This window comes from Lipotes vexillifer, unplaced genomic scaffold (assembly GCF_000442215.2).
Source record: "Lipotes vexillifer unplaced genomic scaffold, Lipotes_vexillifer_v1.1 scaffold382, whole genome shotgun sequence".
Lineage (NCBI taxonomy): Eukaryota > Metazoa > Chordata > Mammalia > Artiodactyla > Lipotidae > Lipotes > Lipotes vexillifer.
In genome coordinates this window covers 680,002-698,077 of record NW_006780611.1, presented here as the reverse complement: position 1 = coordinate 698,077, position 18,076 = coordinate 680,002, and the positions used below count along the sequence as shown (strand labels likewise).

The following is an 18,076-nucleotide window of genomic DNA, read 5'->3' as shown; positions in this document are numbered from 1 at the left end:
TTTTTGCGGTACGTGGGCCTCTCACTGCTGTGGCCTCTCCCGTTGTGGAGCACAGGCTCCGGACGCGCAGGCTCAGCGGCCGTGGCTCACGGGCCCAGCCGCTCCGCGGCATGTGGGATCTTCCCGGACTGGGGCACGAACCCGCGTCCCCTGCATCGGCAGGAGGACTCTCAACCACTGCGCCACCAGGGAAGCACCCTTGCATGGATTTTGATGGGGATTACAATGAATGTATAGATTAGTTTGGGAAAAACAAACATCTCCATACCACTGAGTCTTCTAATTCATGAATGTGGTTTTATACACACACACATACACACACATACACACAACACACACACATACTTATTGGGTGTATAATTTCTCTGTATAATTTTATAATTTTCAGTTTAGGGTTTTCCTTGTATTTTGTTATATTTTTTCTGGATATTTGTAGGTTTTTGATGTTATTGTAAATTTCATTTTAAAATTTTCATTTTGTGATTGTTATAGTACACAGAAATACAGTGGACTTTTGTATATTGACCTGGTACCTAGTGACCTTGCTAAACTGACTTAATTATGATACTTTCTTTATGATTGTTAAATTTTTCTATGTGCACAATTAGGTCATCAGTAAGTAAAGAGTTTTATGTCTTCCTTTCTGATTTTATGCCTTTTCTTTCTTTTCCTTGTGCTATTAAACTCAACAGACTGTTCAGAGTCAATACTGACTAGACGTCACGATAGTGGGAAATTTTGTTTCATTCTGTTTTCTAGGGGAACACTTTCAGTTCATAACCATTAAGAAATACATTAGCTTTAGGATTTTTGTAGATAAACTTTATCAAATTAAGGAGGTTTCTTTCTTTTCCTAGTCTGCTAACAACAACAACAAAACTTAACATGGACACATTGAATTCCATCAGTGTTTTGTATCTACTGAGATGCTCATACAGTTTTTCTTCTTTATTCTCTAAACATGATGAAATTTACCAATTTACTTTTTTTTCCAAAAATTTTATTGTGGTAAAATACACATAACATTAAATTTACTACCTTAAATATTTTTAAGTGTACAGTTTAGTGGCATTAAGTACACTCACGTTGTGCAAACATCACCACCATCTTTTTTTTTTTTAATTTAATTTATTTATTTATTTATGGCTGTGTTGGGTCTTCGTTTCTGTGCGAGGGCTTTCTCTAGTTGTGGCAAGCGGGGGCCACTCTTCATCGCGGTGCATGGGCCTCTCTTGTTGCGGAGCACAGGCTCCAGATGCGCAGGCTCAGTAGTTGTGGCTCACGGGCCCAGTTGCTCTGTGGCATGTGGGATCTTCCCAGACCAGGGCTCGAACCTGTGTCCCCTGCATTGGCAGGCAGATCCTCAACCACTGCGCCACCAGGGAAGCCCACCACCATCATCTTTTAAACTGAAACTCTGTACCCATTAACTCCTAGCCCCTGGCAACCACCATTCTACTTTCTGTCTCTGTAATTTTGATGACTCTGAGTATCTCATATGAGTGGAATCATACATTATTTATCTTTTTGTGTCTTGCTTATTTCACGCATTATAATGTTCTCAAGGTCCATCCACGTTGTAGAATTTGACAGAACTTCCCTCCTTTTAAGGTTGAAGAATATATGCCACTGATCAACTTTTGGATGTTAGACCAACCTTGAGCCCCTGGAACTCAAGACTGGAAATGATGAAATAAAATTGTTTTCTACAGGGACATATCCTGTATGTAGAAAATTCTAAGGAACACACACACACACACACACAGCAAACTATTAGAACTAATAAATGAGTTCAGCAAAAGTCACAGTTACAAGATCAATATACAAAAATCAACTGCATTCCTATATGCTACCAACAAAAATCCTAAAATTAAAATTAAGAAATTAATTCCATTCATAATAGTATTAAAAATAATAAAACATACAGGAATAAATTTAGCAAGAGAAGTATAAATTTTGGACTCTGAAAACATTGTTGATACACATTTTAAAAGTCCTAAACATGTGGAGAAACATTCTATATCTATAGATTGGAAGATTCGGTATTATTAAAAACCAGAAAATATAACCCATAGAGGCAGAAAAAGATTAGTGGCTGGAGAGGACTGGGGTTGTGAACAAAGAGTGACTGAAGATGGGAACAAGGGAATTTTATGGGGTGATGGACATGTCCTAATACTGGATTGTGGTTTTATACAACTTTGTGAATTTACTAAAAATCATTGAATTGTACATTTACAATTAATGGAGTCTACGGCATTCAAATTATAACTCAATAAATGTATTTTCAAAGTTGAACTGAAAGAAGTGGAAAAAATTGGATTCCTCCTGTATGATTATGAAGGTTTATGGTGGCAAAGACTGTCGTGCTGTGAATAGGCCAGTCTGTTTGCTGATCAAGGGGTTAGTTCCATTTCAGTTACATTAATGCTACTCTGATTTATGACAAGACCATACAGTGGGAAAAGAAATACTTTTCAATAAATTATAAGTCATTTCCAATATTCGTATGGAAAAATACATCTTGATACCTACCTAACCCCATACACGAAAATCAACTCCAAACGGGCATGTGTAAAAATGTATGAAAGGTAAAATAATGAATATTTTAGAAGAAAACATAGGAGTATAAATTCATGACTTGGAAACAGCAGGGACTTTTTGAATAGTATTATAAAACATCAATCATGAAGAGAAACTAAGATAATTGGACTCTATTATGACTAAAGGTTTTCACTCTATCAAAACACATCTTTAAGAGAATGAAAAAATCCACAGAATGGGGGACAATAGAAGGATGGGCAAGTAACTTGAATAGTGAATTCACAAAAGAGCACATGCACACGGCTAATAAACAAGAAGAGACGACAAACTGCACTAGTCACCAGGGCGTGAATCTAGAAGGATTCATACGTGAGAACAAATAGAAAATTTCTGGAAAAGGGAGTAAAGGGAATGGACTATTTCTACCATGAATTAAATCATAAATACACAGTAATTTAAAATGTATAGTACTATTACTAGGGTAAAAGATAGCAAGGTCAGTGGAAGAGATTATATAGTTTAGAATTAGACTCAAAGATATTAGAAAGACTGTCATGATGATGATGAGAGATGAGACCAGTGTAAGACATGTGGGACACAGTCTAACATATATGTAATTGGAGTCCCAGACAGAAGTTAGAGGAAGAATGGGGCAGAGGAAATACTGGAAAAACTAATGGGCAAGAATTTTCCAAATTTGATGGGAAGCTCCAACTAACAGATAAAAAAAGTCCCACAAACCCAAAGCCAGATAAATACAAAGAAAACTGCTCCTAAAAGCACTGTAACAAAACTGCTGGAAACCAAAGATAAAAAGAAGATCTTAAAGCACCCAGATAAAAAGACAATACCTTCAAAGAACAAAAACAATACTACAGACGATTTGTAAATAAAAATTATGAAAGCCAGAAGATGATAGAATAATATATTAAAATGCAAAAGCAACAAAAACCTCTGCAAAGCTAGAATTTTATTCAGGTGAAAATATCTTTTAAAAATGAATGTAAGGGGGCTTCCCTGGTGGCGCAGTGGTTGAGGATCTGCCTGCCAATGCAGGGGACACGGGTTCGAACCCTGGTCTGGGAAGATCCCACATGCCGCAGAGCAACTGGGCCCGTGAGCCACAACTACTGAGCCTGCGCATCTGGAGCCTGTGCTCCGCAACAAGAGAGGCCCATGCACCGCGATGAAGAGTGGCCCCCGCTTGCCACAACTAGAGAAAGCCCTCTCACAGAAACGAAGACCCAACACAGCCATAAATAAATAAAATTTTTAAAAATGAATGTAAGGACTTCCCTGGTGGCGCAGTGGTTAAGAATCCACCTGCCAGTGCAAGGGACACGGGTTCAAGCCCCGGTCCGGGAAATTCCACATGGCGTGGAGCAACTAAGCTCGTGTGCCACAACTACTGACCCCACGTGCCACAACTCCTGAAGCCCACACACCTAGAGCCCATGCTCCACAACAAGAGACGCCACCGCGATGAAAAGCCCGTGCACCACAACGAAGAGTGGCCCCTGCTCACCACAACTAGAGAAAGCCCGCGCAGCAGTGAAGACCCAATGCGGCCAAAAAATTAATTAATTAATTAATTTTTTAAAATGCTTAACTTTAAAAAAATGTAAAATTCTACTTCTTCTTCAGACAAAATAATCAGAGAGTTCTTAACCGACAGATTGTCACTAGAAGAAATACTGAAAGATGTTTTTTAGGATGAAAGAAAATAATAATGAAACTGCAGAAATGAATGAAGGTCCCTTAAAAAGGTTAATATGTAGGAAAATATAAAATTGCTGACTATTTAAAGCAATAATAAATACCTCACATGTAATTAAAACATGTGTCGAAGGGAGGATTCTGGGAAGATGGCAGAATAGGAAGCACCAGGAATCTGTCTCCCCACCTAGACAACAATTGCACTGGCAGAATCTGATGCAATTGTTTTGGAACTCTGGAGTCTACTAAAGGTGTGCAACCTCTGAGGGAAGCCTTAGACAGTAAATTGAAGTTAATTTTGGTCAATACCAGTTCTTATTACCATAGTAGCTCCCCATCTCCCACCCCTGTGGCAGGCAGCTGTGCATGGGTCCTGGAGCCGCTTGCACACAGCTTGCAGGAGCCAGGGCAGGGAAAAAAGAACCCTGTCCTCCAGATACTGGGGATCTGTGCTCTCTCTGATCACTGATTGCTCCTCCTGATGATAGAGGTCCAGACAAATAAGACAGGCAGCCATTATTGCTGGACCTCCCCCACAGTGTTATAAGCCCCACCCCCTACAGCTGAAGTGCCTTCCAGGGGATTTAAAGGGCCAGCACCCCTCCCTCCCCTTAATTTTATTCTTCTTCCCTTTTGGAGAGCCAGACATTAAAAGACTAGGACAGGGCTTCCCCGGTGGCGCAGCGGTTGGGAGTCCGCCTGCCGATGCAGGGGACGCGGGTTCGTGCCCCTGTCCGGGAAGACCCCACGTGCCGCGGAGCGGCTGGGCCCGTGAGCCACGGCCGCTGAGCCTGCGCGTCCGGAGCCTGCGCTCCGCGACGGGAGAGGCCACAACGGTGAGAGGTCCGCGTGCCGCGAAAAATAAATAAAAGACTAGGACATTTAAAAACAACTGCATATAAAGGGAAAATTAGAAAGTGACTGTGCATGCCCACAGAAAGGCATAGAAAAGACCTAAGAAGACCTTAAATTTACACCTCAGGCACAGAGACCGACTACAGAAATCAAAAAACCAAAAGCAATAAACAGAAACAATAACATGAAACAGCAAAGCCTGGAGAAGCAGGAGAAGCGGATTTCCGGTCCCCGCTCGCCACAGCTAGAGAAGCCCACACAGCAACGGGGACCCAGCACAGCCCAAAATGAAGCAAATTTATTCTTAAAAAGTTAGCTGTGTAAAAAACAAGGAAGTCCCTTCTTATCAGTTATTACTTTTAATGTAAGTGGATTAAACCCTCCAATCAAAAGACATAGATCTGCAGAATGAATTAAAAACACATGATCCAGCCACATGCTGTCTAGAAGAGACTCACTTTAGATCTAAAGACACAAATAGACTGAAAGTAAAAGGATGGAAAAGATATTCCATGCAAACAGTAACTAAAGAGAGGAGATGTGGCTATACTAATATCAGACAAAATAGACTTGCAGTCAAACAGGTTACCAGAGATAAAACGAAGGACATAATATATTAAAAAAGGTTACATCTTCAGCAAGAAGACATGACAATTATAAAAATTTATGCATCTAATGACAGACCATCAAAATACATGTAGTAGAAACTGACAGAATTGAAGGGAGAAATAGACAGTTCTACAATAACTGGAGACTTCAATACCCCACACTCTCAATAATGAATAAAAGAGCAATACAGAAGATAAGGAAATAGATGACTTAACACAGTAAATCAACTAGATCTAACAGAAACATACAGAACACTCCACCCAACAGCAACATACACATCGTTCTTAGGTGCACATGAGACATTCTCCAAGATAGACCATAAGTTAGGCCACAAATTAACTCTTAATAGTTTCTAAAAGATAGATATCGTACAAAGTATCCTCTCTGATCACAACGAGATGAAGTTAGACATCAATGACAGAAGTACAACTGGAAAATTCACAAATCTGTGGAAATTCAACAACAGTTTCTTAAACAACCAATGGATAAAAGTAGACACCAGAAGAGAAATTAGAAAATACTTAGAGATAGGAACTTCCCTGGGGGCGCAGTGGTTAATAATCCACCTGCCATTGCAGGGGACATGGGTTCAAGCCCCGGTCTGGGAAGATCAAGCATGCCACGAAGCAACTAAGCCCGTGCGCCACAACTACTGAGCCTGCGCTCTAGAGCCCACGAGCCACAACTACTGAGCTCGTGTGCCACAACTACTGAAGCCCGTGCGCCTAGAGCCCCGGCTGTGTGACAAGACAGGCCACCGCAATGAGAGCCTGTGCACCGCAACAAAGACCCAGTGCAGCCAAAACTAACTAACTAAATAAATAAATTTTAAAGAAAAAAGAAAATACTTAGAGATAAATGAAAATTAAAACACAACATGTCAAAACTTATGGGATGTAGTGAAAACAGTACCAAGGCAAAAATGTAGAGCTACAAAGGCTTACATTAAAAAATGAGAAAAATCTCAAACCAATGACCTAACTTTACAGCTTAAGAAACTAGAAAAAGAACAAACTAAACCCAAAGGTAGCAGGAGGAAGGAAATAATAAAGATTAGAGCAGAATTCATCAAAATAGAAAAACAATAGAGAAAATGAATAAAACCAAAAGTTGCTTCATTGAAAAGATCAACAAAGTAGATGAACTTTTAGCTAGATGGACTCAGGAGAAAACAGAGAAAACTCAAGTTACTAAAATGAAAAATGATATTAGGGACATTACTACTGATTTTACAAAAATAAAAAAAGATTATAAGAGAGTACTATGGACAGCTGGACACCAATAAACTGGATAACTTAGATGAAATACACAAATTTCCAGAGACACAAAACCTACCAAGACTAAATCATGAGGACACAGAAAATATGAAGAGACCTATAACAACGAAGGGGCTTGACTCAGTAATCAAAACTCTCCCAACAAAGAAATGCCCTAGACGTGATGGCTTTACTGGTGAAATCTACCAAACATTTAAAGAAGTCCTTCTCAAACTTTTCCCCAAAATTGAACAGCTAATAAATGAATTCAGCAAAGTAGCAGAATACAAAGTCACCACGCAAAAATCAGTTGCATTTCTATTTCTCTTTTTAATTCTGTGATTGTTTTATATATTCTGATGCGGTATTCACTACATCCAAGTCCAGATTGCTTTGATTCCTTTGATTGGATTCTTTTATTATGAAATACCCTCTTTACGTCTATTAATACCTCAAATTCAGTTGGAGATTTTAACTAGGCTCTCTCAGTATCTCAGAGAACAAGCAGGCAAAATAATCAGCAAGAATATAGATTTGAATCACTAACTTGACTTAATTGACACTTTTAATAACACACCACCTAGCAATGCAGATACACATTGTATTCAAGTGTAAATGAAACAGTTACCAAAACAGATCAGTGCTGATCAGGGCTGAAAGCAAGTTCCGCCAGAATTCATGTTTATTTTTTATTCACAGTGAATATCTGTATACAAAAAAAGAACCTTGATCCTTATCTCTTATCTTACTCAAAAGTTAAGATTAATTAATCATGAAAAGCTAAAAGTGAACGGAAAAACAGTAAAACATGTACAAGAAATCATAGGGGAACATCTTGAATAGTCAAAGATTTCTTAACCAGCACCCAACCTACCATAATAGGGGAAAAAATGAAAACAGTGGACCTCATCAAGAAATTCCATTGAAAGGTAAAAAGACAAGTCATGAACCGGGAGAAGGTATGCTTAATGCACATCTCCAGCAAAGGACTTGGTGACGAAAATGTAGAGAACTCTTAGAAATCAACTTTATAAACAGAGAACCAACCTCTTTCTCTTTAATAATCAAAAGATTTGAATAAGCACTTCACGAGAGAACATAGCCCAATGGCCAGTAAGCATATGAAACTATGTTCATCACCATCGGTCATCAGAGAAACGCAAACTAAGACCACGATGAGACGACGAAGGGGAAATGAAAAAGTGTGACAGTGCCGAGGGCTGTCCGCGGCGCGGGGAGTGGGGCGCGTGGACACGAATCACGGCTGGCTTATGAAGCTGCACAGCCACTTTGGGAATTGTTTAAAACTGGTGGTATCCCACCTGCCCATCCACAGCAGAAGGAGTAAGGGCTCTGTGGTCTATTGAAAGGGTGGGATTCCGCACAGCAACAGAAAAGAATGAGCTTCTGCACCAACTTGGATAAATCTCACAGGTCTTGTGTTGAGACAGCCCGGCCTGTATGATTCCATGAATATGAAATTCCACAGCAACATTGGTGGAGGTGGTGGGAGTCAGAGGAGGTGTGACCTCGGTGGGGCCCTGCCTGGGAAGGGTTACTAGCGGGGCTGGAGGGCTGGGAGTGTCCTTTATCTTGATCTGGGCGGTGGCTACACAGTGAGCACATTTGCGGACTTGCATCCTCCTGGACAAATACCAACAGCACATGGCGCGCCCTTTACCATATTTACATCCAGTAAAGAAGAAAGTACTTGATCCAAAGAAGGAAAGGAGTAAAACAACAGAAACGACCCGGGATGCTGCGTGTGCACTGCAGGCAGACCCTCGAAAACAAGGGCACCAGCTTTGCTGCCATGTTCCCTCGGCGGACAGCTGCTCCCACCGCGGGTGCTGGCCCGCCCCTGCCCCAGCTTCTCGCTGTCGGCCACTGTGAGAGGTCGCAGACCTCCGCAGAGGGCCCCTGGATAGTGAGGGGAAATTGAAGGTCGTGGAGTCAGGAGGCCTGGGCCAAGCAACGGCCCTGCCAGTCCCGACCACCCAGAGCCAGCCAGGCAGCCTGGCCGCGAAGGGGACGCCCACGGCGGCTGTGGCCCCAAATGACGCAAAGGACACGCAGGGTGCGCAAGGTGCCACAGGCTCGCCCAGCCGTGTCATCCTATCAGCCAACAGGGGCCTGGGCAGGCATCCAAAAAGGGACCCCAACTCCCAGACAGGCGCCCCAGACGTCCCAGGGGCCAACATCCCCAGACAACCCCTAAAGCCCACCCGGCATCCTCTGGATAACGCGAGCACTGGGCAGGCCCCAGAGGGCGCCAACCAGGCGTCTTACTGGATGAGCGTGCAGTACTGCTGGGTCAGGTCCTTCCACTCGTCCTCCGTGAGGTCCTTGGCGGCGGCGTCAGAGAGGTCGATGTCTTCGTGCTCCAGCCACCCCAGGTAGGCCTCACACGCCCTGCACGCGATGTCCACCAGCTGCCCTGAGAGGCCTGTGAACCTCGATCCCGTGCTCTCAGGAACTGAAACCCAAGGACAAGCACGTGGGGCGTGGGCCACCACCCACCCCCATGCAGTGGCACCACTGGGGGCACAGGCAAAGGCCACCCCACCTGTCTGTGCCTCAGGGTCTCACGGTGAGGGCTCTCGCTCCTCTGGGCAGCCGCCCTGGATGCCACACCTGGGCCTGGGCAGGTAACCTTTTCCCCTCCAAAAGCTGCCCCCCACTGCACCGGGCCCCCTCCCACCCGCACCCTCCGACTAGCCTCTCAGCCCCTGGGGTGGGAATGAAACAGCACTTCTGATGAGCTCTCCACAAAACCTCTGCTTCTGAGCACATACTTGGTCCTCAGTGAGAAAAGAACAGGTATTCGTGGACAGCCCTGCAGTGATGCCTGCCAGCCCTGCGGGAGGCTGGGGGGAGCACCTCCCTGTACGTCTGGCACTTCTCAGAGCCCCAGCACGTGTGGGCTTTGTGGCTCTGCGCATCCGACCTGTCACACAGCAGCCTCTCCTCCCGGAGCCCGTGAGCCAAGATCGCTGTTGGTCTGGGGAGCACTGAACACAGGGAGGCCCCCGCCCGGGTGAAAGCAGGCCTCATGCACTTGGCCCCCACCTCACATGGCGGCCTGCCCCCCACACAAAGCCAGCGGTCCCCAGGCTGGATGCGGAGATGGGGTGAGAGCTGAACCCTGTCGTGGGGCTATGGGGCAGGAGCCTGCAGAACAAGGCTGCTTGGAAGGTGTATGGAGACACCTGCACAAGCCCCAGGCACAGCCACTGAGATGGCAGCCCTGATGGACCCAGCGGCCGCCAGCGAGCACGGACCCGGGAGAAAGCGCTCGAGCTTTGTGGTTGCTGTGGAGATTTCAACATGCATTTCTTAAATGTGCTGAGGTGAAATTCACAAAATATAAAAATAACCATTTTAAAGTGAAAATTCACTTCTGGTGTCCAGCATGTAAGGAGCCTGGAAGCTGCCACTCCACCCCAACAGCAGGTGAAAACCTGAACAGACCGGAAAATCGCCAGGTGTTCTTAGATCTGTCGGAGAACTGAGGTCACAGGGCAAAAGCCTGCCCCAAATTGGCGAGACGGATGGGCAGGTACAGAGAGTCACCAGAGCAGAAACCTCTGTGGGAGCCTGCACCAGGGAAGGAAACCCACCTGCTGCAATGGACGAGTTGCTGGAGGCTCAGCGTGGACAATCCTGAGACTTAGAAACCCCAGGGCTCATCTTTAGGGGGCCCCGTACTTTTGTCAGTTTTACCTCCAAGAGTTTGGCCTGGGGGTCACAGTGAGTATTGGAGGAAAATCCCCTTGTGCTTCTGGCAGGGAGAGGAGGAAAGGAACGCTGTTCTTAACAAGGCTGCCCTCAGGAGAAATAGTTACCAGAGCGTGACCTGCCAGGGTTTGATCAGGGCCTAACCAATGCCGGGGCAGGAAAATACCCAGCTCCACCGCCTCTAGCCATCCTGTCCCACCAAAGGGGGATAAAAGGAGAAGCGGTGGTGAAGTTCACAGTCCAAGGGCACAGGCTCACCAAAGACTGGGACCTGCTCACAGGGCTGCAGAGGGCACAGGCTCACCAAAGACTGGGACCTGCTCACAGGGCTGCAGAGCACTGTATCAGACAAAAAAAAAAAAGGAGGGGATTTTTTTGCCAGTAGACTTGGCTTGCAAGAAATGTTAAAAGAAGGAAGTCCTTAGGAGAGAAAAAAAATGGCATAAATCAGAAACTCAGATCCACATAAAGAAAGGAAGAGCATTAGAGAAGGAATAAATAAAGGGAAAATTAAAAGTTTACTTTTTTAATCCTTAATTGATCTGACAGAACATCATAATTTAATACTTATTATTAAAAATTAAAATAGAAAAAATGTATCCAGATTATAGCTTATGGATAGGTGAAATAAATGACAGCAAAGATACAGGGCACAGGAGGAAGGAATTAGGAATATTTTGTTATAAAATATTCCCATTACTGTAAAGTGGTCAATGTTACTTGAAAATGCAGTTCGATTCATTGTAAGTGTATACTGCAAACTATAGGACAACCACTAAAAAAATTTATATATATCTATATATATCTGCTATGCTAGGAAAAGAAATAAAATGAAATCATACAAAATGCTCAATTAAAACCACAAGAGGCAGAAAAAGAGTAGAAAAAAATAGGAACAAAGGACAAGGGCAACAAATAGAAAACAGTAATAAATATGGTAGCTGTTACTCCAACCATATCAATAATCACTTTAAATGTCAATGATTAAATGTATCAATTAAAAGAGATTATACGGTGATCAAACAATAAGACCCAACTGTATGCTTTCAACAAGAATTCCACTGTAAATAAAGACACATATAGATTAAAAGCAAAGGGATGGAGAGAAATATACCCTGCTAACACTAATAAAGGAAAGCAGGAGTATCTATTTTAATTTCAGACAGAACAGACTTCAGAGCAAGGAAAACTATTAGGGATGAAAAGAATGTTACATGACGATGAAGGGGTCAATACACCAAGAAGGCAGAGCAATTCTTAACATGTATGTGCCTAACAACAGAGCATCAAAATACATGCGGCACAAACTGATAGAACTTCAGGGAGAAATAGATGAGCTCTATTAGAGTTGGAGACTTCAACACCCGTCTCTCAGAGCCAGCAGGCAGAAAATCAGTGAGGACGTAGCTGAACTCAATAGCACCTTCAATCAACTGGGTATAATGGACATCTATACACTACTCGATCCAACAACAGCAGGATACACATTCTTCTCAAGCTCATTTGGAACAGTTCCCCAAATAGGTCACTTTTGGGCCATAAAACACACCTTAACAAATGTAAAAGAATAGAAATCATAAAATATATGCTCTCAGACCGCAGTGGATTAAACTAGAAATCAAAAGATACAGATAGCTGTAAAACTCCTCAAGTATGTGGCGATTAAACAACCCCTCATCTAATAACACATGAGTCAATGAAAAGAATCCCAAGAAAAATTTTAAATATTTAGAACTGAATGAAAATAAAAATACAATTCATCAAAATTTGTGGGATGCAATGAAAGCAGTGCTTAGAGGGGAATTTATAGCACTGAATGCATATATTAGAAATGAAGAAAGATCTGAAACTAAAAAAGAAGATCAAACTCAAAATAAACAGAAGAAAATAAATAATAAAACTTAGACCAGGGACTTCCCTGGTGGCACAGTGGTTGAGAATCCGCCTGCCAATGCAGGGGACATGGGTTCAATCCCTGGTCCGGGAAGATCCCACATGCCACGGAGCAACTAAGTCCGTGTGCCGCAACTACTGAACCTGTGCTCTAGAGCCCGCGAGCCACAACTATTGAGCCCACGTGCCGCAACTACTGAAGCACACATGCTTAGAGCCCCTGCTCCACAACAAGAGAAGCCACTGCAGTGAGAAGCCTGTGCACCGCAACAAAGAGTAGCCCCCACTCGCTGCAACTAGAGAAAGCCCACGTGCAGCAACAAAGACCCAACACAGCCAAAAATAAATAAATAAAATAAACAAATTAGAAAAGAAACAAACTTAGACCAGAAATCAATGAAATTGAAAATGGGAAATCAATAGAGAAAATAAGTGAAACCAAAAGCTGGTTCTTTGAACGCATCAATAAAATTAATAAGCCTTTAGTCAGGTTAACTAAAAACAAAAAAGGGTAGATGACATAAATTACTAATATCATAAAACTAAGAGGAGACATCACTACAGATCTCATGGACATTAAAAGGATAATAAAGGAATACTATGAACAACTTGATGCCGATGAATTTTATAATCTAGGTGAAATGGACTGATTCTTTGAAATATACAATCTGCCAAAGCTCAAAGAAGAAGAAATAGACAATCTGAATAGTCCTATACCTATTAAAGAAATCGAATCAATGGTTAATAACTTTCCAAAACAGAAGGCACCAGTCCTAGATGGATTCACAGGTGAATCCTACCAAACATTTAAGGAAAAATGTATACCAATTCTCTACAATCTCTTTCAGATGATAGGAGCAGAGGGAATACTTTGTAACTCATTCTCTGTGGCCAGCATTACCCTAATACCAAAACCAGACAATGGTATCACAAGAAAAGAAAACTGTTGACCAAAATCTCTCATGAACATATTTGCAAAAATCCTCAACAAAATATTTGCAAATTAAATCTAACAATTTATAAAAAGAATTATACACCATGACCAAGTCATATTTGTCCCAGGTATGCAAAACTGGTTCAGCATTCAAGAATCAATTAATGTAATCCATCATACCAACAGGCTAAAGAAGAAATATTACATGATCATATCAATAGATGCAGAAAAAGCACTTGACAATATTCAACACCCACTTATGATAAAAACTCTCAACAAACTAGGAATAGAGGGGCTTCCCTGGTGGCACAGTGGTTGAGAGTCTGCCTGCCGATGCAGGGGACACAGGTTCGTGCCCCGGTCCGGGAGGATCCCACATGCCGCGGAGCGGCTGCACCCGTGAGCCATGGCCGCTGGGCCTGCGCGTCCGGAGCCTGTGCTCCGCAATGGGAGAGGCCACAACAGTGAGAGGCCCGCATACCACCAAAAAAAAAAAAAAAACAAACAAAAGAACTAGGAATAGAACATCAAGTTGAATATCCTCAACTTGATAAAGAATATCTACAAAAAACCTACAGCTAACATTATACTTAATGGTGGGAAACTAGAATCTTTCCTACTAAAATCAGGAGCAAAGCAAGGATGTCCTTTCTCACCACTCCTTTTCAACATCATACTAGAAATCCTAGCTAATGCAATAAGACAAGAAAATTAAAAGTATACAAATTGGGAAAGAAGAAATAAAACTGTTTTTATTCAGAGATGACATGATTGTCTAGGTAGGAAATCTAAAAGAATTAACAACAAAAAAAACTTCTGGAACTAGTAAGTGGTTATGGTCAATCACTTTCCTATACACCAGCAATTAATAATTGGAATTTGAAATTAAAAACAAAATACCATTACATTAGCACTCCAAATATGAAATAAATACATAATTAAATAAATCTAACAAAATATGTACAAGATCTATATGAGGAAAAGTACAAAACTCTGGTTACTTAAATCAAAGAAGAACAAATTAATGGAGAGATATTCTGTGGTCATGAATAGAAAAAACTCATTGTCAAGATGTCAGTTCTTCCCAACTTGATCTATAGATTCAAAGCAATCCCAATCAAAATCTCAGCAAGTTATTTTGTGGATATTGAGCAACTGATTCTAAAGTTTATATGGAGAGGCAAAAAAATCCAGAATAGCCAACACAATGTTGAAGGAGAACAAAGTTGGAAGATTGACACCATCTAAATTTGAGCTTTACAATAAATCTACAATAATCAAGATAGTGTGGTATTGGTGAAAAAGAGACAAATAGATCAGTGGAATAGAGAGCCCAGAAATAGACCCACACAAATATAGTCAACTGATCTTTGACACAGGCACAAAGGCAATACAATGGAGCAAAGATAGTCTTTTCAAACAAATGGTGCTGGAACAAATGGATATCTGCAGGCAAAAAAAAATAGAACCTATAGACCTTACACCCTTCATAGAAATTAACTGAAAATGGATCATAGACCTAAGTTGAAACACAAAGCTATAAAACCCCTAGAAGATAACATAGGAGAAAACCAAGATGAACTTGAGTATGATGACGACTTTTTAGATACAACACCAAAGGCACAATCTGTGAAAAAAATAATTGATAAGTTGGACTTCACTGAAATTTAAAACTTCTGCTCTGTGGAAGACATCATCAACAGAATTAGAAAACAAGCTGTAAAGTTGGAGAAAATATTTGCAAAAGATACATACACTAAGGTACTGGTATCCAAAATACGCAAAGAACCCTTAAAACTCAACAATAAAACAAACACCCCGATTTAAAACTGGAGGGAAGCTGAACAGACTTCTCACCAAAGAATATATACAGATGGCAAATAAGTATATTAAAAGATGTTTAACATCATATATTGTCAGGGGAATGCAAATTAAAACTACAATGAGATACCACTACACACCTATTAGAATAGCCAAGATCCAGAGCACTGACATCACCAAACGCTCACCAGGATGTGGAGCAACAGGAACTCTCATCATTGCTGGTGGGAACACAAAATGGTGTAGCAACCACTTTGGAACACAGTTTGACAGTTGCTTACCAAACTAAACATACTCTTGCCATATTATCCAGCAGTCGTGATCCTTGGTATTTACCAAGTGAGTTGAAAACTTACAGCTGCACAAAAGCCTGTATGCAGCTTTAATCATAACTGCCAAGACTTGAAAGCACCCAAGATGTCCTTCAACAGGTGACAGGATGAACAAACTCTGTTCCATCCAGACAGTGGAATGTTAGGCAGTGCTAAAGAGAAATGAGCTATGACTTAAGGAGGGATTTGAGGAGGGACCTTGAATGCACATTAGTAAGTGAAAGAAGCCTGTCTGAGTCATATATACTGTATGATTCCAACTGCATGACATTTTGGAAAAGGCAAAGCTGTGGCGACAATAAAAAGATAAGATGTTGGGGGAAGGAGGAATGAACAGGCTGAGCACAGAGGACTTTTAGCTCAGTGAAACTACTCTGAAAGATACTATATCAGTGGATGCATGTCATTATACATTTGTCCAAACCAAGAGGGAAACCTGATGTAAACTGTGGGGTCTGGGTGATGATGACGTGTCAGTGTAGGTTCATCACTTTTAACAAATGGACCATCTGGACGAGGATGTTGACACGGGAGGAAAGGGCAGAGGGTACACGCGACACCTGTACCTCCTGCTCAACTTCGCTGTGGACCTAAAACTGTTCTGTGAAAGTGAATAACAACAAAAAGGACTTATTTGGGTCTTGTAGGCCTAAACCCACGGTGGCCCACGACTCCCTACATGACCCAGGAGCGCCATTCCCATGGCATTCTGCTGGAGGAGACTGGGGGTCGGGGCAGAGCTGCAGCCCCACCCTGGATGCACAGCTCCACGGCCCCTCCCATCACTGTCCTCCCCGGGGTGCCACGGCCTTGGCCACGCCAAGGCGGCACACACATTGCTTGTTGCTGGGGTCACTGTCACCGGCCTCTTCCCTCCAGCCCTTGGGTGCGCTCCTGCTGCGGTTCTGGTGGCTGACCACCCACTTGAGGATGCTGGAGGCCACCGTGCGCCGGAAGTCGTCTGAAAGGACATCGAGGCCTCACCCCCGTGCCTGCGCTGGGGACGGGGACTCAGCCAGCGCCAGCTTTTCCCAGCCCGGGCATCCCACTGCGTGCGGGGGCCTCACTCCTGCCTCAGAGCCCTCCGGGGGCCGGGCGCTCCCCCACTGCCCACACCCTCCACCTCCACACTCATCCTCCCTTCTCTGTGGAGGGGAGTCTCATCCACCCCAGCTGTGCATCCACCCTGCCTACAGGCCCAGAGGCAGAATCCACGCACCCCATTTCCTGCCCCTCTCCTGCACCCCAGGGCCACGGTCTGTGGGCACCGTCACCACCTCTCCCTGCCCCCGTGTCCTCAGCCCTGCACAGAGGGATCCTTCTAGAAGAGCCCCCTGCTGACAGCACCGGGACCCTCCCCATCACACGAGCCCCTCCGGACCTTCCTGGACATGTTGGCTCCCACCGCTCTAACTGTGGGTGGCTGGGGGCCCTGCTGTATCCACCAGCGCAGAGGCAGCTCAGGATCCCCCAGACCCAGGCTTGGGGTCAGGCTGCCTCTGAGCGCCTGTCACATGCCAGGGGCAGCGGCCAGGGGAGGCGAGCCTCCGTGAGGGGCCTGGGAGGCGAGGCTGCTCCCCACCCCAAGTAGCTGGATATTCCAGCAACTTCTCTCCCAAACCTGCTCCTTCCCCACCTCAGCTGAGGCCACCCTACCCGTCATCCACCTGCCTGGCAGCTACTGCTGCCCTGGAAACACGCAGAACCTAAGCCCCCCACGCAGCCCCTCACCCACCCGCCTCCGTCCATCAGAACACACGCTCCTGAGATCACCAGCCCCTCTGCCCGAGGACGTGCGGGCACACTGCCTGCTGCCAGCCGCCCTCAGCCCCCCTCTCCTCTGGGTCTCCACCCGGCGCCCCATCTTGCGAGGCCCCTGCTCACGGCCCTGCCCCCACTGCACTTCTCATCTCTGCCCCCGCCCCGATCCTGCCTTGCCCTGCATCCGGCCATTGGCTCCTGGGAGCCCCGGCCTGGGGTCAGGGCACAGGGCAGGGGTGCTGGGCAGATGCCGCTCTCTACAGCCCCCCAGACGGGTGCTCAGGAAACACGGGTCCCCCCCCGAACGACCCCCTCCCTGCCTGCCCTGCCCTTCTCTATCCTGTGCCTCCAGGCAGATCGAACCAGGGACCAGCCTTTGTCCCCAGCCCAGAGCCCGTCGTCCCCGTGTGCCCCAGGCACCCGGACCCGGGCCCAGCACCATCACCGTGCCGGCCTCTCCCAGAAGCCCCGTCAGAACCAAGCTGCTGACACTTGGCCTCCTGCCTTGCAGACGCTGCCCATGGAAGTTTCTAGACTGGCTCCTACCACGTGAAACAGAGCTGAGGTCCCAGGTGCTGGGATGGGACCGGGCCCTCCCCCATCACCCCACCCCCACC

General features: G+C 44.4%; 1 protein-coding gene across 1 annotated transcript in view; it reads right to left on the bottom strand.

Annotated features, from left to right (window-relative positions):
- The window catches only part of TTLL8 (tubulin tyrosine ligase like 8), a 61,996-nt gene that overhangs the window by 26,913 nt on the left and 17,007 nt on the right, over positions 1-18,076 (bottom strand). The window contains 2 exon segments of the mRNA XM_007454084.1: positions 9,270-9,456; positions 16,534-16,659. Of these exon segments, the coding sequence (XP_007454146.1) occupies positions 9,270-9,456; positions 16,534-16,659 (313 nt within the window).